Source organism: Bos javanicus, chromosome 29 (assembly GCF_032452875.1).
Source record: "Bos javanicus breed banteng chromosome 29, ARS-OSU_banteng_1.0, whole genome shotgun sequence".
Classification (NCBI taxonomy): domain Eukaryota; kingdom Metazoa; phylum Chordata; class Mammalia; order Artiodactyla; family Bovidae; genus Bos; species Bos javanicus.
In genome coordinates, this window is record NC_083896.1 from 34,903,705 (window position 1) to 34,926,685 (window position 22,981).

Here is a 22,981-nt window from a genome sequence, read left to right on the forward strand (position 1 = left end):
CTCCAGAATAAATATACATGTCAGGCTGGCTCTTCAGACCGGATTTTCTTCAACTAGAGGCAGCCGGACAGCTCTTCTCCTGCAGCCTGGCCGGCCTCACCTAGGGCAGCCCCTGGAAAGCTGGCCACAGCCTGCCCCCCACCCCCTCCTCCATAAAGGCTCCCAACAACCTCACCTTCCCCAGGTGGCTCCAGGTGCAACCTGAGGGCTGGGCACAGGGCTCGAGGACCCAGCATCTCCTCTCCCTTCACCTCCAGTCCAGACAGTCAGACCTCAGCCTCATGGCCCATTTCCCCCCGAACACCCGGACTCCCCTTGGCCCCAGACCTCCTGGCCCCAGCCCCCTGCTTCCATCTTCTATGATGCAGCCACGTGGCTGTCTTCCTCCCTCTCGGTCTCAGGCTGCATCTAGCCCCTCTGCCGTCTGCCCAGGGAAGGCATTACAGCAAGAGGGGCAGGGTCTTCTGTGTCCTCGGGCGTCTTTGAAGGGAACCCTGTCTTAGCCCTCAGACCTCGCCTCTGGTGCTTCAGAAATGCAGGCCCCTGGGCCTGGTCCCAGAGCCATTGAATGAAAGTCTCCAAGGACAGCCCTGAAGATATGCTCCGTGCGCAGGTCTCCCTGGGAGGCCGGGGCCCCCAGGAGTCGGCCAGTCTCTGGGCAGCTGTCTGGGAGCCTCCCATCTATGTCCCTAACACTCTCCTCAGTTCTGAATCACAGGCCGCTCTGCCGCCTGAATGTTCTGTCAGGGCTAGCTCCATCTTTCTCTCCTTGGCACCTCCTCCCCCGCCTCAAATGTACACCTTATCTTCACACCCACCCCTCACTACAATCTCTGTGGTCATCCTGACCTTTCTGTCCCCCCACTCCCTACGCCTGTCAGCCCACAGGTCCAAGAAAGCAGACCCCAGCACCACTCCTCCCACTACCTCTGCCCACCCCCTTCACTCACCCCGGAGCAGGTGCCATGTCTAGTCGTGAGCTTCTTTTACGATGTGTGGGTCCCTTGTCCTTGGTAATCTCATCAATCTGCCACTTCGGGGCCCAGTGACCCTTCCCAAACTCAGAGTCAACCTATTCACCCCCTGCTGAAACCTGCCTCCCAGAAAAGCCTGACATCAGCCTTGCTCTGGGATCAACCTCCATCGTGTCGCCACGTTCCCTGCGGCCTTCTCCACACCCACCACTCTAGACAACCCCCTCTGTTGCCTGGGACCCTGGATCCCAGCACATTCCAGCTTCTGTCCATCAGCAAATGCTTGCTTAGAACCTAGTATGCGGGAATTAGAGTCAGATTGAGATATGGAGAGGAACACACTTCCCAACCTTGTACAAGAAAGTAAACAGGCATTTACAGTAGAACATAGAACATAAGTGCTACATCAGAAGAATGAAGAAGCTACTGGCTAGTAGGTGTTGGCCAGACGTGGCTTTAGACAGCTCAGAACCCTCTGAAGAAGCTATGCCTGGAGCTCAGAGGATCTGAGCCATGTGATGAATTCCTTCCTGCCTCAGATAGAAAGCCCACCATGGAAGGACGCCTTAGCATCAGGTTCTGCACCCAAGTGTGTCTGGCCTCAATCCCGTGCTTCTTTCTAACCCGTAGTACCCAGTCTCTTCCAGTGTGTTGTAGGGTCACAGAGGGAAGCATTTGTCTCTTCTCTGCCTAAGTTGCACTTACCTTGGAAGCTTCTCCTTAATGGTACCCCATCTACCAAGCATTTCTGAGTCCCACTGAAGAATCGTACACCCATTGTTTAGATTTTCTTGATAGTTTACCTTTAGGCTTGTATTTGTTGCTACATGGAAGGATATAGCCCTGAACCTTGTAATAGTTATTGTCCAGTAATTTATTAATCCTGAGTGGATTAATAAATATATCTTCCAGTCAACAGGGAATCCATAACAACCTCCATAAAGGGTGAAAGTGTTCACTAACCAAAGGGAAGACAAATACTCTAACAGTCTCATAGTTTCCCCCCACCGCCCCACAAGGAGGCCAAATCAACACCTTGCTCTCACACTATCCCTTGCATTCCAGCCCCACCATATGTCCCAGTTCTAATTTGAAACTTAGGGTCCCCTCCAACCGGGTCTTCCTTGTAAGGGAGGCAACGTAAGGGAATGTAAGGCAGTAAAAGGGAGACATCCTGATAGACTGTTGAAGAAGGTGCTCATCAAGTGGTTTCTTCTTGCAGAGACGTCCATGCTTGTCCATTTCCTGCTGATAACACGTATGATTTTTATTTTCCAAATCCACTATTTAAATCCAGGTGGGAGGGAATGAGTCAGAGAGAAACGCCAATGCTTCTGGCTGGTGGCAGCAGCAGCATCATTTGTATTTTCCCCAACCTGCAAAATGTCAACATATTAGGGAAAAAATATGCAGACATTTCACATTTCATTCCTGATGAGACTCCTTGTCACTCCCTCGCACCCTGCTCCCCTCTGTCTGAATCACTGACATCTGGCCGTCAGCCAGAGCATTTAGGCTTTAACACAGAGTGCTGGGCTGTGCTGATGTCAGCACACGCTGGAGCTTCTGGTTCGGCACAGACCAGAGCCTTGCCTCTTTCAGGGCTGTGATGAGCTGATGGGTCTGATTTAACTTCTGCTATGAACTTCCTAGGCCTTGGGCTTTGTGGGATGGCTGCCATTTTCGCCTCTTTATCCCCACGCCTTCCTAGAGCGTGAAGCCTGGTTCATCTTCTTTGCAGAACAATACCAGGCCCTGTTTCTGCTGTAATTAAAGACAATGGAGGAACAGCTCCCTTTGATAGCAAGTGATGCACCTTCATCAGCCAGCCCTGCTGAAAAGAGGTTTACGTTTCCCCAACAAGAGTAACACATGCATCGTCTAATTAGATTTCCTCGCTCCTCTTTTAATCACCAAGAACATCATTATCCTTTTGGTTCCTCATTAGGAAGGTCACATAGTTCACACTCATAAAACTCATCTAAATTTCAGAACTAAAGTGTATCTTCTTAGATTTCAGATGCTTCCTTGATCTCACTGTGCTATTACCATGTTCAACTTTCCTGTGGTTTTTTTTTCCTCTTATTGTGATGACCATACTGCTGCTGCTGCTGCTGCTAAGTCGCTTCAGTTGTGTCCGACTCTTTGCAACCCCATGAACTGCAGCCTACCAGGCTCATCCGTCCATGGGATTTTCCAGGCAAGAGTACTGGAGTGGGGTGCCATTGCCTTCTCCGGATGACCATACTACCACCTGCTATTTTAGTAGGATTACAGCCACACCTTGCTATCGAATTTCTTGCTGAAGAACTGTGCCCAGTTTTCATTGCAATCACAGGAAGAAAAAGGGGGCCGTCTCAGTACCTTTCTCAGTTGTAATGGACCCTCCAGTTTTTCTCTTAATTTATATGAAAGTATGACAACGCATTTACAGGAGACCTGGAGAATACAGAACAAAGTACACATAGTTCCACTATATATTACGGTTTTTTAAGTAAATAAGGCTGTTAGTTGGAGTTTCAATATCAAACTCTTGAAAATTCATTAATGAATATACACAGAAGTAGAAGGATATAGTAGACCTGAAAAGCACTGTGAAACAATTCAACATAATTAAGATTTATATAATTTTCACATAACAGTAGGATACAAATTCTATTCAAGTTCCCATAGACTATAAACCAGGAGACACTGGAACATATCCAGGGACATCAAACAAGGTGTAAAAATTTCATGGTCTAAAGGTATTGAAATCATACAAAGTCTGTTCTCTTACCTCTGTGGAATTATGCTAGAAATCAATATCAAAAGACATTTGAAAATAACCCACGTATTTTCAAGAGAAATGTGGCATTTACCAAGAGAGATCTTTGACTTAGCCATTGAAAGCCTCAATAAAGTTAGGAGACTGAAAAAACAAAGCGGATGATTGCATAGAAGAAAGCATTTAAATGAGAAATTAATATCAAAATAAGAAATTAATATCAAAGCTACTTTAAAAAAATGTATCTGGGCTCTTCAATTTTTAAACTTCAAAACCTTTTGCAGGGCAGGATCTCATCCATATGCTTATGTAGTTTGCTGGGAGCTTTGTGCTGAGTTTGGTTACTTTGATTTTCAACCCCTGTTCCTCCAGAGTGTGATCAGCCTGCCCTTGAGGTCAGCCACTCTTGTTTTCCAGAGAACTGGGTTTGCAGGTTAATTCTATGCTAAGTCCTCGACCAAATTTGCTTTTTAAAAATCTATAAGGTATAGTATATTTAATTCAACAAAGTAAGTAACCTCTGCAAGTGAACTTTATTTTATTCATTTGTTTGTTTGCCTCTTTCTTTATTTACTTGTCTTACCACTGCTGGGCCTCACACATGGCCATAAAAACGTTACCTCCAGTGCAGACAACACGGACAGAATGGTTGACCTTTCTGATGTTTATCATTTCTGGAATTTATCTCTTGATCATTCTGTCTTTTTCTCTCTTCTGTATACCAAGGATTAGCTCATTTTTGTCTGCATATGTCCCCGAGGTATTTAGTTGTCATTGTTATGTCATTCATGGTTGATTTTGTGGCTTTGTGGCTTTGTGTGAGCGTTTATGGAGAAGGCAATGGCACCCCACTCCAGTACTCTTGCCTGGAAAATCCCGTGGATGGAGAACCCGGTAGGCTGCAGTCCATGGGGTCGCTAAGAGTTGGACACGACTGAGCGACTTCACTTTCACTTTTCACTTTCATGCATTGGAGAAGGAAATGGCAACCCACTCCAGTCTTCTTGCCTGGAGAATCCCAGGAACGGGGGAGCCTGCTGGGCTGCCGTCTATGGGGTCGCACAGAGTCAGACACGACTGAAGCAACTTAGCAGCAGCAGCAGCAGTAAGCGTTTATTTTCAAAGGTGCTCAACAGCAGGAATGAAGGAAGCAATACATTTTTAGCTATGAGGAGGGTGAAATGAGGGGAAAGGACATAGTAATGTGTTCTCACTTTTAGTTTATCCCTGAAAAAATATGTAATTAAGTCTGATGTTTATAAGAGTCATTCTGTTGGACTGAGTCATTGTTAAGGGTAAATAAGGATTTCTTGAATGTGGGGATTTCCCAAATAGAGCTGGGCTTCTAATTATACCTCCTCAGAGTAAGTGGCCTTCCCTGAGAAGCCTTAACCTGTGGTTGGAGCCACCTCTGGTCTTGTGAGGAGAGACCAGTTACGTGCTTGCTAAGCCAGAGTCACGTATGCTTGGCAATTAACTTTGAGAATCCAGTGTACACAGGGCATCTTTATTTAAATCATGAGCCACACCAAAGATGCTACTTTAGAAACTAGCTACTATGGCCCTAGTTCTGATTAACCCAGTAGTTATTCATCCTTTACGTAGTCTGAGTGATTTTATATGTCATTTGAACTCATCCTCAGAGCATCCTTGTGCAGATGAAAAAATCACCTCCCCACAGAGTTTATACATGAAAATCACTGCTTCAGAGATGTTAACCATCTCGTCCAAGTCATTGTGCTACTTCCTGCTAGACAGCGTGCACATGGGAGCTCAATTTGGTGCTCTGCGGTGACCTGAAGGGGTGGAAGGGGGTGTGGGTGGAAGGTCCAGGAGGGAGGGGATATACGATTACTTATAGCTGGTTTATTTCATTGTATAGCAGAAATTAACACAACATTGCTGAGCAATTATATTCCATTTTTTAAAATTTAAAAACAAAAGTTATCCTGCTAATAAATAGCAGAACAAGAATTCAATTTCAGTTCTCCCTGACTCCTAAATTTAGTCCTCTTAGACTATCCAAAGGGCAAGGCGTTCCTGAGATGAAAGGGAGATTGGGCTGCTTTGTTTCAAAGGGCGTTCTTCTCAGAATCTGTGAGGGATTAAAACATGTTTGTTTATTGATTTAGGTGAAGGCAGAGGAGTTGTAGATCCAAATGGAGACTAGGGAGTCTTCCCTGTCAGATCCACTGCAGGGGGCATGAGTTCAATCCCTGGTCACGAACTAAGATCCCACATCTCACACACACACATACAGACACACACACACACACACACACACACACACACACACACAAACCACGCATTAACAACAACCAAAAACTAGAGGGGGCTAGGCTGTGCGGAGAAGGAAATGGCAACCCACTCCAGTGTTCTTGCCTGGAGAATCCCAGAGACAGGGGAGCCTGGTGAGCTTCCGTCTACGGGGTCGCACAGAGTCGGACATGACTGAAGTGACTTAGCAGCAGCCGCAGCAGTAGGCTATGTGCAGGCAGAGGCTGAGCCTCTCCTTCTCTTTGGAAGCTGGCACATGGCAGCAATAGCACCCAGTTCTTGGGTGGATGGCGTGGCTTCTGAGGCCAGCGTGGGGTCTGTTACTTCTCAGACTTGCCGCAGCACGTGGCTTTGGCCCTCGCTCATCGCCCTGCTCAGCGCCCCGCACCTCCTAGGTCCTCCCAGCCAGTACCTCTGTCACCCATCTCACGTCTTCACTTTCACCTCCCAAAACCCAGCTCAGCATCAATGCATTTGGAAAAGATCTACTAAATAAGCTAACCTTAGCCTCAACTAGGGGCTTCCCCGGTGGCTAAGTGATAAAGAACCCGCCTGCAATGCAGGAGCTTCAGGAGACACAGGTTCAATGCTTGGGTTGGGAAGATCCCCTGAAGGAGGAAATGGCAACCCATTCCAGGATTCTTGCCTGGAGAATCCCAAGGACAGAGGACCCTGGTGGGCTACAGTTCCTGGGGTCACAGACTCAGACACGATTAAAACAACTTAGCACGCACGGCCACAACTCGGCAGTGGAAGGGAGGGGGTGTGGACCCACGAGAGCAGTCCTTCCCATGGCCACGTGTCTGCTTCCTACCAGATGGCATCCTGACCCCTCTATTTCTTTATCTGAAAACTGCATTATGAGCCCTGTTTTCAAGAAGAAACTGAAAGCACTCTGAGATCACAGAGCTGGCACGCCCCAGAGTCAGGATTTAAACCCAAGTCGGTCTGAAGCCAAGTCCCAGCCATTAGTCGCACTTTTCTAGGGACCAGTGACTTTGACCCCAAAAGGTTTAGGGCTGCAGGGACAAAGCAGTGAGGCCAAGGTAGGGCAGAGGCATAAAAGTAATCAAGGGGGGCATGCCAATTTGCTGAACAGCACCCATCCACCACTGCTTCTGTATTAAAGCACAAAGAAGCACTTACATAATCAGGTCAGTGACCTTCAGATACAGAAAACCTGCAGGAGAGAGGGTGGGACAAATTGAGACTAGCATTGAAATGTATACAGTATCTTATGTAAAACAGATTTCTAATGGGAAGTTGCTGTTAAGCACTGGAGCCCAGCCCAGTGCTCTGTGATGACCTAGAGGGGCGGGATGGTGGGTAAAGGGAGGCTCAAGAGGTAGGGGATATATGTTTACTTATGGCTGATTCACGTTTTTGTACAGCAGAAACCAACACAGTATTATAAAGTAATTATCCTCCAATTTAAAAAAAAAAACCTATGGGAGATACCCAACCCAGATTCTCCCCACTCCCTCATTTCTGATAGAATCAGGGTTACTTTGAAGTTTCACTAATGAATCCATTCGCTGCTAAAGGCCTCTGTCTTACATTCCGCCAACCTACAATGTGGTACATGCACATGAGCTCCTCTGTCAGCTTTGAACAAAGCCCAGAAGGTTTCCTGTGGCCCCTCACTGCACTGGCATTTGTCCCAACTGCCAAATCTCAAATGTGTCCAGGACCCATAGGAAGAAAGCAAGGCTAGTTTAATCTCTAACCTAGTAGGTTTGGTGAACTGCTTGGCCAGAGCAGCTTGGCCCTTTCTCATACACTGATGGGCCATAGACACTTCTAAATTGCCATGTTGTCTGATGCTTTAGTGCAGGGCTTATCACACTCTCTAAAGAATAAAACTTCCTGCAGCAGCTTAGGGAATGAGGCCAAAATAGGGAAACGTTAGTCTAGGAACATTTGGTGCCCTTTTACTCTCTCAGGAGATGGCATGCTGGCATGCAGAAAGCTGCATGGTCGTGGTCTTGTACCTACTGTAAAAGGCCTTCTGGCTGCCCCCCGACCCAGCCGTCCCTTCTGGGACCAGATATAGAGTGTCCAGCCATTCTGTAACTCCGGACGCTAAGGGAGAAGAGCTCAGAGATTACTCTTCCCAGTCTTCTCTCACTCTGCTGGTGGAAGGACCGTGGCCACAGAGGGACTGTCCCTCAGGGAGGAATCTCTCTCATAGGTTTTCTGTATGCTAAAACCACTCACCTGGTTATGCAAATACTTTTCTATGCTTTAAGACAGAAGAAGTTGTGGGTTGCAGCTGTTTAGTGAATTGGTGTGGTCTCATGATTACTTCTGGAGGAAGGCATGGCAACCCATCCCGATGTTCTTGCCTGGAGAACCCCATGGACAGACGGAGCCTGGCAGGCTTCAGCCCATAGAGTTTCAAAGAGTGGGACACGACTGAAGCGACTTAGCACACACGCACGCATGACTACTTCCCAGTTTCTGGAAAAATTGAGTCGATTCAGAGGCCATTAAGGCGTGATGCCACAGTCTCTGAAAACCATGCACAAAGGACAATTTCCCACAGAGAACAGGTGGAGCTGTGGTAGCCCCATAGACAGAGTGACTCAGTTCCAATCCAGCTCTGGTGTATTGTCTTGTGTGGCCGTTGGCAGGGCGCTTAACTACGCAGCTCATCGGCTCCCCATCCAAAACGTGGGCATGCCATAGGGTTTCCTGAAGATAAAATGGGTTAATGGAGGTTCGGCATTTAGAGTCACAACTTGGCACACAGAGAGCACCGTATATTATTAGTATGCCTTATGGCCGTTCCCCCAAGCAGGCTGCGCAGGCTCGATGCCTGCTGGGGTTCTACTCCTTGGAGAACTCGGCTGGCGTGAACAGTGGCTGCACCCTTGCCTGCCTGATCAGCATGAACACCTTACTGCCATTGCCACCTGATATCCTGATGACCCTTTCTTCTTTCCCACACTTTAATGCACTGGCTTCATTAATACATCTCCTCTCCTGTTTATTTTATCTACATCCAACCTTACGTTGGTAGTGTGATGTTCCCCCAAAATGCTAAGCCTGCTGGTAGAACTTGGAATAAAGTGATTCCTATAGTAAAGACCCCTGTCTATCTAGCATGGAGCCCATTCAACTCTTTCTTAAGTTGACATCAGTGTAATAAATTAGCGAAACACATGCACACATATATATAAAAAACTAGTTAATACACATCATATATAGACTTTATATTTTAAATATTCTTTAAAGAATCATATGGTTCTGCATCATCCATTTCCTTTTAAACTCACTTGAAAATTTCAATCGCTCATATTTTGCAGAAGACAATATAGAGAATTACTTGGGCTTCAAACTGGGCCTTTTCCAACTCAGTGCATTCTCTAGGCCAGTACAATCCCTTAGGGTATATACCTCAACTAATGGGGACCATAGAGTCAGGCCATGATATAAACATTCATGAAGCCGTTATGGGGACCGCAGCAATGGGCTAAGGCCTGGACTCTGTCCTGTTCTGTGAATACTCTATAACCAAAATACATAAAACTGTGAGCAAGACTCTCAAGCTCTCAAGTAAATATGAATTCTTAGTAAGTAAGAGAATTGTGTTATGCCTTGGAGAAATAGAAGGTATCCTGCTGAGAACCCTGGGGTGGGAACAGGTAGATGCTGGTCGCTGAAGCGAGAGACACATATGTCCCCTGGCTAAAGGTCACCACCAACTGTCGGCCCAACAAGGCCTGGGTCCAAGCCATGGCACTGACCAGGAAGCTGTGGGACCTGGGTGCTGTCAGAGGAGACCCGACTCCACCAACCCTTTTGTCGGGAGTGAAGTTCATTTCCAAGGAGCCACATTACCACCAAAGGTGGCCGTGATGCCCTGCCTGTCTTCCCACTGCTCCTGCCCTTTGTCACTGGCCCTGCAGGTTGCCTCTTGAGGACTTTTAAACCTTTGACTAAGATGTAGCTTCGCTTACCCTGGAATCTCTCTGTTCGCTGGCCACTGCTCTTGCTTATGACCCTAGATTCTTATGCTGCCCAGCAAAGGTGATGGACGGGTATGGAGGCAGGGCAGGACACTTATCCTTCCGCCCTGGGTCCTCAGGATGGGCGAGGACAACCCCAGTGCACTCAGTCTGTCTTCTGGAGGAGGATGTAGATAAAGGGAAAGGAACAGTATTTGTCAGTCCGTGCTCTCATCTCATGTGGAATATGAGGGATTCAGGGGAACTGTGACAAAGGGCCAGAGAGAGGGAAGAGGAAAGAAGGACGCTCGAGGGAGGTGGCTGCTAGGTCTGAGAAGGTGGGGTCCTCTTGGTACCCCCTGGTGATGTGGGGTTGACTGCTGGCTTAAACGCCACCATAGTCTTTAAAATGATGGGGTGTCGTTATTCATCTTCCCCAGCTGCTCCACAACATCCCAGTCACGCCAGACGAAAAGTCGGCCACAGCAACACCTAGACTCCTGGGTCTCACGAAAGCCTCCCTCCCTCTCCCTCCTCCCGCCTCTCCCCTCCATCCTGACTCTCCTCTCCCCGTTCCTCTGCTTCCCCTCCCACCCCTGTCTGTCCTGCACACCACCTCCAAGGGCCTGCCCTGGCCTGTCAGCAGGCAGGTCTAACCCTGCCTTCCCTCCATCTCCTTGTGGGTGCTTTAACCCTGGTGTCTGAGAGCAGGCTGCAGGGTCCAGGCGTCCCAGGGAGGAGCCCCTTTGAGTCTCTCTGTTTATGGGCACGTGGAAGGGTCAGGGGCCGGGTGGAGGCTGTTCACAGAGAAGCATGTCTGTGCAGTGCTTAGAGGGGCTGAGGAAGCTGCCCTCTGGGTGTGTGCTAATGCTAACAAGCCTGTCTCTCTTTCCCCTACACAGGGCCTGGAGCCGTCATTGATGGTGTAAACTCGGCCTCTAGAGCGCTCGCTTGCCTCTGGCTATCAGGGACCCTCTTTGCCCACTTCTTCATCAAGTTTTGATAAGAAACCATAGGTCTTCTGAGCAACGCCTGCTTCTCCATATCACAGACTTTACCTGCACTGCGGAGGGCCAGTTTGGGCTTCTTTCTGTTTCTGTTCTTCTTCTCAGTATTTTTTTTTTTTTTTTTTGGACTCTTTTCTTTGTTGATTTGATTTTTCTTTCTAGTTTGAACGAGTGGGGTTTGGGGGAGGGGTGGGCAGGGTTCTACCACATGTAGGATAATCACTCATAGGTGATGTGTCCAAAACTGGAACCCATTCTCCACCCTTCCCTTCCCTTCCCGCTGCTCCCCCCGGCATCGTCACCACCAACCAACCTCCCTCCCACACCAAACCATAAGTTCCATTTGGGCAAAAAACGTGCCTCGTGATAAACACCCTGAAGACACAACTTGACTTATAATGTAGTGCACAGCAAGAATTATATCCAAGTGTCCTATTACTGTGTCTTTTAAGCTGTGGACCATTTTCCTGACTATAATGTACAGATCCCTCTCTCCATGTTTATTATGATCTAATTACATAAGGGTTCACATCCTTTCTTTCGGGAAGTTCTCTCTCTCTTCCTATGTCTCTCTCTGACTCTCTGTCTCTGTCTCTCTCTCTCTCTACAAATATATGAAACATTGCCATCCTTCCTAGTCATTCTGCCCTATTTGCTTTCTCTACCAGCTATAAGGATTCGAAGTTTGGGGGTAGGCATACAACCCAAACCTGAACATTGAGGAGTCATGTAACCGAAAATGGGGGGAAGAATCTTGAGGAGAGTATTTCTCTCTGAAAAAAATACTATCCAGTTCTTAAAAAATGATCCATAGATGGATGATTATTTAGGTTTTTTACACCATTACCCATCTACTCAACCATCTGATTGATCACTCCATCCAGTTATCTCCCCACCCATTTTCCTCTCTGGCAATCTACTTCCTTTATATATCAATCTATCCATGTAATTATCCAACACATCTTTCTATTTCGTTCCCCACTACTCACTGTCACTCCATCACTGTGTTCACCTCTAGTCATAGTATGTCTGTTCCCCTGGATTCATGTCTCCTCTACCTTCTGCAGACATTGGCATCTTCAGAATTAACCATCAGCTTCTCATGTGAAAGCCAATGATCTCATGGGCTGACAACATAGAAAAGCAGTATGTCACGGGCTGTCTGGAATGTGCCCGTCCATCTACCCCAAGTAGGTGCTGGTAACAGATGGACCGAAGTAGCAAGTGAAGGATCAGTCATTCACTCTTCCCAGAAGAGACTGTGTTTCCAGAAACAGCTTCTTGGGAAGCAGATCGGCCTTGGCAAAACCTTGATGAGCATCGTGTTTTATCTTTCTCACTTAAAGGACCAAGGTGCCAATCTTCATGCTTCTCTCAGGCTTTCAAGAAAGTGCATGTCAGGAATCTATGAGACTGTCCTTAACAGAAAGAAAAACACACTTCTGTGTCTTCGATGTGAAGACAGCCTTCCATCTGAGTGGGGTGACTTCTGCTGTTGTCCCCTTTCTGCTCCAGTTTTGGTTTCATCTGTTTGAAAACTATCCAGTAAAGAGCCGATAGAAGCCAATTACACGGCGGGTGTGTTGACAACTCTGGTATTTGTTTCTGGAAGCTCTTCTGAGCTGAGGGCACTTGAGCAAACTGACTTAATTTCCAAGCTCTTGATTAACACAACACTGCAAACAGACGAAGAGAGTAACATGCATCTTCCTTGGATACCGGCTGCTTCTCCAGGAACTTTGGGGGATAATGCCCTCAGCTCTCCATGTTCAGAGCAGATCTTTCCAGAACACAAAAAAGAGCGGACTCTATCCTTCTGCTTTATCTCCCGGGACAAGAAGGACTCAGCCAGAGAGAGTGACTGGGATGCAGAAGAATGGCATCAGAAACCTGCAGGGCTGTGCCCTTGACCTGCGCTGCAGGAAATGACCTGCTGAGAATGAGGAGAGCCAGCAATGACTGGATCAAAGACCCGGGCCCAACGGAACACTCTTTAGCTCCACGATCTAAAGCATGAGAAATATCAGCTCCAGAGTTCCCTTCCCACCACGCTTCATGGGTCTTCTTCCTCTGAAATGTGGCCTCTTTGTTTTTCTCTGTTGTGACATATGAACGTGATGAACACGGTGGAGAAACACACGCATGTGTGCACGTGCGTGTGTGGGTTGTCTTGGCATATAAAAAGCTCGACACTTTCATAGAGTTAGAGCTGGTGTGAGTGAAATTAATATTACACTTGCCAGCTGTAAACAGACATCTGCATTTCCCAGGGAGCTGCCAGGAGCCAGATTTGCAGAACATGAATGATGTGCCAAAAGCAGTATGTGGATTCCAAGTTCCAGGGACAATCGTGAGCAGGCACAGAGTCAGAATTAAAGGTCGGACATCAGTGTTTCAGACCTGTCACCATGCTGAGCACCTGCGGCCAGGCTGGTGTCAGACACTGAATGAGCGTGTAACGTGTCACATCGAGTGTTCTGCTGATAACACGCTTGCTCCTTAGGAGTAGAAGTGTGGACGCTGTGGGGACCAGATGGTCTTGGAGAACAGGGTGCTTGAAATGGACGAGCTGGGCATGTTCTTTCCTCCGAGACTTGATCAAAAGGAAGGCATCCATCCTTCTTCAGCCAGGAGAATCCCTGAACCTTCCAAACACAAAGAGCCTGGGTTCAGAGCCGCTACAGAACTCCGTGCTGCCTCTTACAGCAGATACCAGGAAGCATGTCTGGGAGGTACAGACTCCAGCCCTGTTCCAGAGGGAAAGGGTGCTACTGTCACTCCCCACCTGTCTGGGATAAAGACAATGAAATAAGCAAGACCCAAGGAAACGGGGCAGGGGGACAGAAAACCCTTCTGCACAACAGACACAGTCTGGATTCTGTGTTGTCTGGGTTCCTTTGGTGGGGATGGCTCCACAGGATGGGAGCTGTTACCCACCTCCTCGGAGCATATGGAGTAGCAAATGCCCTAAAGACAACGTCCATGTCCTCTTTACATATGGAGGACAGATGGATCAGGCCTGCTGGAGAGAGATTTTTTTTCAAGGTGCCAATGGTGGGGTAGGGCTTGGGGTAGAGGAGGAAAAAAATAACTATCGAGTCTCTGAGAACCTGCAGCTTTTCACGGGTTCTGCACGTGACAAGGAAACCCATAAGGCTTATCAAGAAATCAGGTGAGAGGAACTCGACAATGTATAATAGGTACTCTAAACCCTGCCTCTCTCCAAACCATGTATTTCCACCAAAGGGAAGCCAGTGCAGTGCTAGCGTTGAGGTCCTGGCCAAGTTGTTTTTTTCAGTAGTTTCGTGTCAAGTGCCTGATACAGTCTTCTGCAAGTTGAAGCAAGTGCGTTTAGTTTTTTTGTTTGTTTGTTTCATCTGCGGGAAGGAGGCCATCCAGGCAAGCGGTGGTTAAAAAATGCTCCTGTTTTATGCAGAGAAATTATGCTTAGTTGTGTTCAACTGAACAGAAGGAAAGGTGAGGTTTTTGCATCAGAAAGAGGACCAGAGCTCTTTCCTCTGAAACCCATGCCTCAAGGTAGAAATGCATTTCATAGGTTGGACTGTTCGTTCTCAAAACCTGGGTGGGAGGTACACTGTGGGACTTGGGGAAAGTCCAGAGCGAGGTTGAGTTCAAGGATCTGTTCCTGAATCAATCCAGCAACTTGCTCTCTACGTGGAGGGGTCATCAAGCTCTAATTCTGCTGGGAAAATGCTCAGGAGAAGAGTAGAGAACCTTGAGGTGGGCAGTCCATCTCCAGGCGAGTTCGTCAACCGCATAGCATCAGGAGTGGCTGGAGACTGCTGTGTACCTCCAGTGCCAAGGGAAGGTTTCTCCTCCCTGGTAGGGTATGGATGTCATCAGCAGGATGGAGGAGTGGGGTGAGGGATGGGGCCATGTCACCTTTCCCAATTTGACCCTGAGTCCTCACCAGAGAAAAACTGGCTTTGCGATACCTGGAACCAGCCCTCCTTCCCCCCACCAAAAAACCCCAAATAATTGAAAAAAAATTTTTAATCTTGTTGGAATTAGAGGAAGTAGGGGAAGTGATGTAGAATGTTTCCCATTGGCAATATTCATTTTTTTCTCTTTTTCTCCAAAAATGAGGATCATTCACAATCATTTTGCATGAGCCCTATTCCTAGAAACTTACACCCCATTGCCTGACCTCCTACTCGCCCAAGCTTCCCTGTCTTTTTATTTTAAGACGAGTAAGTTGGAGCAATTTCAGGAAAACTTCACAGGTGTGTAGCTATGAAGGCAACGTTCTCAGAAAGACACCATGTGATGAGAACTCCTAATGATCACTAACACCCAACAAATAAAAATGCTGGTCTCATTTCCCTCATTTCTTGAGAGAAGAGAAGTAAATGAAAGAAGGAAGAGATAGATATGCAATTAAAAGACGCGGCGAGAAGATAGAGCTGAACCAAGCAATTTAGCCTTCAGGTGCAGAACACCGGCGGTCCACAGAGCTGTGGAGTGGACTCAATTAGACACAATTGTCTTCAGCCTGCAAGTAGCCAGTGAAGTCTAATTTCCCGTGTTTTAAAAGACATTCCATTTTGTTTCTTTCCACGGTGTCCTTTTAAAGCACAGGGTTGTTTTTGTTGTTCCATGATGCTGAGTGCGGAAAGAAAGATGATGAACCCTCTACTCTTTTTTTGGGGGGGCCACATTCTACACTATTGGCCACTTTAAAATGATATCAATCATAGCAATGATAAGTAATCCTAGCTGCCTTTGTGTTAGTTAAAGGGAGCATTTTTAATCATTCAGAATCTTTTGTGACATGTAAAGTGCAATTGTGAGGAACGTGTGGGTGTATGAAAACGTATCTGTCAAGTTCAGAGTCCTCTAGATTAAAAAAACTTATGAATTATCAATGGTGCCGTCCTAGCTGTGTCAGACAATGGGTGTGCCCGTTCTCACAATTATCCTGAAAACAGATCTGTGTTCAAATGCTTTAAAATTTTATCACATGATACAAGAATATAACTTTGTCAGCCTTCTAGAGGTTTTTTTTTTTTTTTTCCCCTCCCCTTCTATTTTCTTTCTTAATTTTTTCCTTCAAAAATCAATGAAGACTTGATTTCTGTCAATAATTGTATTAAGGGTGAAAATACTACCTGAATTTTGTGCATGTTACATTGTAGTTGTAACCTTTTCTAATTCAGGATGAACACGAGATGGTTGTGATTGTGCAGTGTATCAATAAAGTTCAAAGTAATTTGTAACTTTTGGGGGGCTGTTTATTAGGACACCGCATTGAGTATCTAGGAATGGGGAAAATCTAAGCAGGATATGCTTTTCCCGTGTTTGTGTGTGTGTGTGTGTGTGTGTGTGTGTGTGTGTGTTAGGCTTTGGGAAGGAGATGCAATCAGAAAACTGAGTGCCTTCTCTCTCTCTTTCTCCCTCTCTTTCATGCATATATACACCCACATGCACACAGAATATGATGATAAGCAATTTCATGTTACAATTGCGTATCTTATGTCTATGCCATTTACAAATCATACAAAATGCAAACAATATAAAATGCAGCTGCAGCATCAAAGTCTAATTTATTGGCTTAGGCTACAATGAAATCGGAAGAGAAGTTTCAGAAAATGAATGACCAGGTATCATTCAGTTTGAGTACTCCTTAACAGTTCCTGCAAGAGTAAGTATGAAGAAATATGGTGAGTGTGATGTGCACTTACTCTTTTTTTTTTAATTAATTTTTATTGGAGTATAGTTGCTTTACAGTGTTGTATTAGCTTCTGCTGTACAGCAAAGAGAATCAGCTATATGTATACATATATATATATACTCTTTTTTGGATTTCCTTCAAAACACATTTATTCTTAAAAGTACCTTGGAGGTACTGTTGGTTTACTGTAGCATCCACAGGGTAATGGATGAGGAAGAGACCTGGAGAGCAAGTCTGTTCCTCCAACTGTCTTTTCTAAAACATCTTTCTCTTTCAATAAATCTCCCCCTATCTTGTCATATATCCATCAGCTCTTCCAAAGGAATGGGTATTAGCCTCTTTCTTGCAACTTAGCTTCCCACCTGCCATTTCTGTATCAACAAACCCTTCCAAGCTCTGCTGTTGACCAAATGTGTGATCTTGCACTTGATATTTTGCTGTATATGTCTTGCTTTATATGTCTTTATTTCCCAGCTGCACCATCAGTAAATTTACCCCCCCTCAGTGTGTTCTATCAAAGTTGCCTGCAAAAGTTTTGTGTCTCTTTCAACCATTGGATTCCTCAAGACTGACCCCTAATAAAGTGCAGGTCAGTGGCCAATAAGGATGTGATCATGCAGCAGGAAGTGGCGGAAGATTCTTCTTTTGATTTTACAGAATCTCTGCCAAGCCTGGTCAAGTCTGAAAGCTGGAATGATGAGGCTTGTTTCTCATGGCTTCCTGGACAGACAAGGGCTAATCCCTGGCTTTCAAGACTCTTTGTTCCCCACAGGGGATGGAACACAGATAACTTGATGGACTAGATCATGTTCTTTGTAAATTAAACCACCAAGGACATGGTGGGCACCAAGTGATGGAGAGTTTCCAATTTTCTCAGACTCATTGTAAAATCATGACTTGTCGAAGAAACAGATTTCCAATTCTGACGTCTTAATGCCTTGAGTGCTCCCGCTCACCCTCTCCTTTTACTTCTTCCTTTTAATCACCATCTTCCCACCCATGCCTGACCCCCTCCTGCTCCTGCTCATCCCACAACATTTACCCATCCATCTGCTCGCCTGCTGGCACAGACATTTATCGGTCTTTCACTTCATCCAGCCACTCAGCGCCATCAATCATTGACGTACCAATTTATTTCTCCATCAGCTAACCACTCACCTATTCATTCACACATTACTTCTCCATTTATCTAACCCTTATTCCCTCTATTCAGTCATGCACCTCCCTAATATGACTGTCCCCCATCTATTTATTTAAACAGTCCAGCCATTCTTCACTTGTCAATCTAGCCAGTAAGCATCTTCTAACTAGCCTTTGGCAGATATTCCTATTTACCAACCCACTTCCAGGTAATGGCAATCTTTGCTGTTATCTTTCCATTCAGAGCAGGATGCTTTATCTGCTTATTCTTAAACATAGCAGCTAAACAATAGGATGCATTTTTATTATCTTCTCCCACAATGCACCCTATTAAAAGCATAAACACATAAAGAAGTGATTTAGAACAGCAGACTCCAAACTTTTTGGCACCAGGGGCCCATTTCATAGAAGACAGTTTTTCCAGGGATTAGGGCTTGGGTGAGGGGTGGTTGATGATGGTTTCAGGATGATTCAAGTGTATTCGATTTAGTGTGCACTTTATTTCTTGTATTACTACATCAGCTCCACCTCAGATCATCAGACATTAGATCCCCGAGGGCAAGGACCCTTGCTTTTGAATATTTATTAAGGGCATCATATTTCCTTCCATCTGGATGTATGACAGTGAGCAGAGGGTGGAGAACTGGGGCTTCAGTGGAAACACCCAGAGGAACAGATGTCTATATTTAACTTTCTGACACTATGAAGGCAATCAAGCCATGAAGATAAGAAATGACGAAGGAAATAGGAGAGACCTCAACTGACAACTGTTCCTTCTCTTTGGTTTGCTTTTCTGTTGAATAAATCACCTACTTTGGTGAAAACTAGGGTGTAGGACTGATTGGCATCAAATCCTATCATCAGTTTTGAAAGCCAGCACCCTCAGGCTACAAATGATGCTACCTTCCTTTAACATGTTCCCCTGTCCATTAGGAAACCTTTTTTTTTTTTTTCCCTTAAGTGTTTCTTTCCCCCATGTATTCATTTATTCATCCATGCACTCAATTTAGAGATGAACTCCCTTAAGGAGCTCACATCTAAGATGTGAAAATGGCTGCATACAGAGAAGAAATACATGGTCAAATTACAACACTTAGGGTGGAGCTATGAGAAGGTGGCAGCAGAGGGAGTGAATATTGGGAGATGATTAGGAGGCTTCTTCCCCTGCCCCCACCCCAGGGGTGCATACAGCAGATTGAGGCAGAGGATGTAGTGAACAGATGTATCATGACACAAATGGTCCACCAGGACCATGGCACAGTCAGTGTTCAAGAATTGACTGGCAGAGTGAATAAACACTCTCTGACAAATGAGACCATGAACGGCATTAAAACCGTCAATGTCCAAAGGACCACAGTATGTACTTTGGGATAAAGCTGACTCAGATCTCCTGGAGAAGTACACATACCATCTCAGTTCAGTTTGGTTCAGTCGCTGAGTCATGTCCGACTCTGCAACTCCACGGACTGCAGCACTCCAGGCTTCCCTGTCCATCACCAACTCTTGGAGTTTACTCAAACTCATGTCCATTGAGTTGATGTTGCCATCCAACCATCTCATCCTCTGTCGTCCCCTTCTCCTCCTGCTTTCAAGCTTTCCCAGCATCAGGGTCTTTTCAAATGAGTCAGTTTTTCCCATCAGGTGGCCAAAGTATTGGAGTTTCAGCTTCAGCATCAGTCCTTCCAATGAGTATTCAGGACTGATTTCCTTTAGGATGGAGTGGTTGAATCGCCTTGGTGTCTAAGGGACTCTCAAGAGTCTTCTCCAAAACCAGAGTTCAAAGCATCAATTCTTCAGCACTCAGCTTTCTTTATAGTCCAACTCTCACATCCATACATGACTCCTAGAAAAACCATAGCTTTGACTAGATGGACCTTTGTTGAAGAAGTAATGTCTCTGTTTTTTAATATGCTGTCTAGGATGGTCATAACTTTTCTTCCAAGGAGCAAACATCTTTTAATTTCATGGTTGCAGTCACCATCTGCAGTGATTTTGGAGCCCAGAAAAATAAAGTCTGTCATTGTTTCCCCATCTATTTGCCATTAAGTGACGGGCCCCAAGGCCATGATCTTAGTTTTCTGAATGTTGAGTTTTTTTTTTTTTTTTGAATGTTGAGTTTTAAGCCAACTTTTTCACTCTCCTCTTTCACTTTCATCAAGAGGCTCTTTAGTTCTTCGCTTCCTGCCATAAGAGTGGCATCATCTGCATATCTGAGGTTATTGATATTTCTCCCGGCAATCTTGATTCCAGCTTGTGCTTCATCCAGTCCAGCATTTCTCATTATGCACTCTGCATATAAGTTAAATAAGCAGAGTGACAATATACAGCCTTGAGACACTCCTTTCCTGATTTGGAACCAGTCTGTTGTTTCATGTCCAGTTCTATCTGTTGCTTCTTAACCTGCATACAGATTTCTCAGGAGGAAGGTCAGGTGATCTGATATTCCCATCTCTTTAAGAATTTTCCACAGTTTGTTGTGATCCAGTCAAAAGCTTTAGCATAGTCAATAAAGCAGAAGTAGATGTTTTTCTAGAACTCTCTCACTTTCTCTATCATCCAACAGATGTTGGCAATTTGATCTCTGGTTCCTCTGCCTTTTCTAAATCCAGCGTGAATATCTGGAAGTTCACACTTCATGTACTATTGAAGCCTAGCTTGTGGAATTTTGAGCATTACTTTGCTAGCGTGTGAAATGAGTGCAATTGTGCAGTAGTTTGAGCATTCTTTGGCATTGCCTTTCTTTGGGATTGGAATTAAAACTGACCTTTTCCAGTTCTGTGGCCACTGCTGAGTTTTCCAAATTTGCTGGCATATTGAGTGCAGTGCTTTCACAGCATCATCTTTTAGGACTTAAAATAGCTCAGCTGGTGTTCTATCACCTCCACTAGCTTTGTTCATAGTGATTCTTCCTAAGGCCCTCTTGACTTCGCATTCCAGGATGTCTGACTCTAGGTGAGTGATCACACCATCATGAGTATCTGGGTTGTGAAGATTGTTTTGGATAGTTCTGTGCATTCTTGCCCGGAGAAGGCGATGGCACCCCACTCCAGTACTCTTGCCTGGAAAATCCCATGGACGGAGGAGCCTGGTGGGCTGCAGTCCATGGGGTCGCGAAGAATCAGACACAACTGAGCGACTTCACTTTCACTTTTCACTTTTATGCATTGCAGAAGGAAATGGCAACCCACTCCAGTGTTCTTGCCTGGAGAATCTCAGGGACAGGGCAGTCTGGTGGGCTGTCATCTATGGGGTAGGACAGAGTCAGACACAACTGAAGCAACTTAGCAGCAGCAGCAGTGTGTTCTTGCCACCTCTTTTTAATATCTTCTGCTTCTGTTAGGCCCATATCATTTCTGTGCTTTATTGTGCCCATCTCTGCATGAAATGTTCCCTTGGTATCTCTCATTTTCTTGAAGAGATCTCTAGTCTTTCCCATTCTATTGTTTTCCTCTATTTCTTTGCATTGATCACTGAGGAAGGCTTTCTTATCTCTCCTTGCTATTCTTTGGAACTCTGCATTCAAATGGGTATATCTTCCCTTTTCTCCTTTGCCTTTTGCTTCTCATCTTTTCACAGCTATTTGTAAGGCCTCCTCAGACAGCCATTTTGCCTTTTTGCATTTCTTTTTCTTGGGGATGGTCTTGATCACTGCCTCCTGTACAATGTTACAAACCTCCATCCATAGTTCTTCAGGCACTCTGTCTATCAGATCTAATCCCTTGAATCTATGTCACTTCCATTGTATAATTGTAAGGGATTTGATTTAGATCTTACCTGAATGATCTAGTGGTTTTCCCTACTTTCTTCAATTTAAGTCTGAATTTGTAAATAAGGAGTTCATGATCTGAGCCACAGTCAGCTCCTGGTCTTGTTTTTGCTGACTGTATAGAGCTTCTCCATCTTTGGCTGCAAAGAATATAATCAATCTGATTTTGGTGTTGACCATCTGGTGACATCCTTGTGTAGAGTCTTCTTCTCACATTGTTGGAAGAGGGTGTTTGCTATGATCAGTGAATTCTCTTGGCAAAGTTCTATTAGCCTGTGCCCTGTTTCACTCTGTACTCCAAGGCCAAATTTGCCTGTTACTCCAGGTATTTCTTGACTTCCTACTTTTGCATTTCAGCCCCCAATAATGAAAAGGACATCTTTTTTGGGTGTTAGTTCTAAAAGGTCTTGTAGGTCTTCGTAGAACCATTCAACTTCAGCTTCTTCAGCATTACTTGTTGAGGCATAGACTTGGATTACTGTGATATTGAATGGTTTGCCTTGGAAATGAACAGAGATCATTCTGTCATTTTTGAGATTGTATCCAAGTACTGTATTTCGGACTCTTTTGTTGACTCTGTTGGCTACTCCATTTCTTCTAAGGGATTCTTGCCCACAGTAGTAGGTATAATGGTCATCTGAGTTAAATTCACCCATTCCAGTCCATTTTAGTTTGTTGATTCCTAAAATGTTGATGCTCACTTTTGCTGTCTCCTGTTTGACAACTTCCAATTTGCCTTGATTCATGGACCTAACATTCCAGGTTCCTATGCAGTATTGCTCTTTACAGCATCAGACTGTACTTCCATCACCAGTCACATCCGTAACTGGGTGTTGTTTTTGCTTTGGCTCCATCTCTTCGTTCTTTCTGGAGTTATTTCTCCGCTAATCTCCAATAGCATATTGGGCACCTACCAACCTGGGGAGTTCAATTTTCAGTGTCCTATCTTTTTGCCTTTTCATACTGTTCATGGGGTTCTCAAGGCAAGAATACTGAAGTGGTTTGCCATTCCCTTCTCCAGTCATATACCATCTAGAGAACATCAAATCTGGTTGGAATATAACAATTTTGGGGAGAGAGGGGTTCTGGAGCATCTTTCATAGGATGTCAAATCTCCGTTAACCTTTCTGATGCGGGGAAGAGGAAGCAGAGACTGAGGAGCAGGGCAAAACTAAGAGGCAAAGGGTGAGCAGCAGAAAGTTTCGTCTTTCTGGATGGTTTCCTCTAAAAACTGAGTTTCTCCAGATAAGCTCTTTCTAAAACTATAGGACTTAGGGTGAAGACATGGCTCACTTGCATTTACATGTTTAACAGCATATCTTATTTCAAAATAAGAATATTTACAGTTCTTACCCGTCTTCTATTTATTAAGGCCTATAAGGGGCTTCCCTGGTGGCTCAGTTGGGAAAAA

The 22,981-nt window shown here is 45.3% G+C and overlaps 1 protein-coding gene across 7 annotated transcripts in view; it reads left to right on the forward strand.

Moving 5' to 3' along the window:
* The window catches only part of OPCML (opioid binding protein/cell adhesion molecule like), a 1,065,415-nt gene that overhangs the window by 1,034,641 nt on the left and 7,793 nt on the right, over nucleotides 1–22,981 (forward strand). For 5 of the 7 annotated variants that reach the window (XM_061406443.1, XM_061406444.1, XM_061406447.1 and 2 more), the window contains one exon: nucleotides 10,868–16,209. The exons of the other annotated variants lie outside the window; for them this stretch is intronic. In XM_061406443.1, the coding sequence (XP_061262427.1) occupies nucleotides 10,868–10,968 (101 nt within the window). In that variant the 3' untranslated portion in view covers nucleotides 10,969–16,209. Of the gene's footprint in view, nucleotides 1–10,867; nucleotides 16,210–22,981 lie in introns of those variants that run through there. 7 annotated transcript variants of the gene reach the window in all.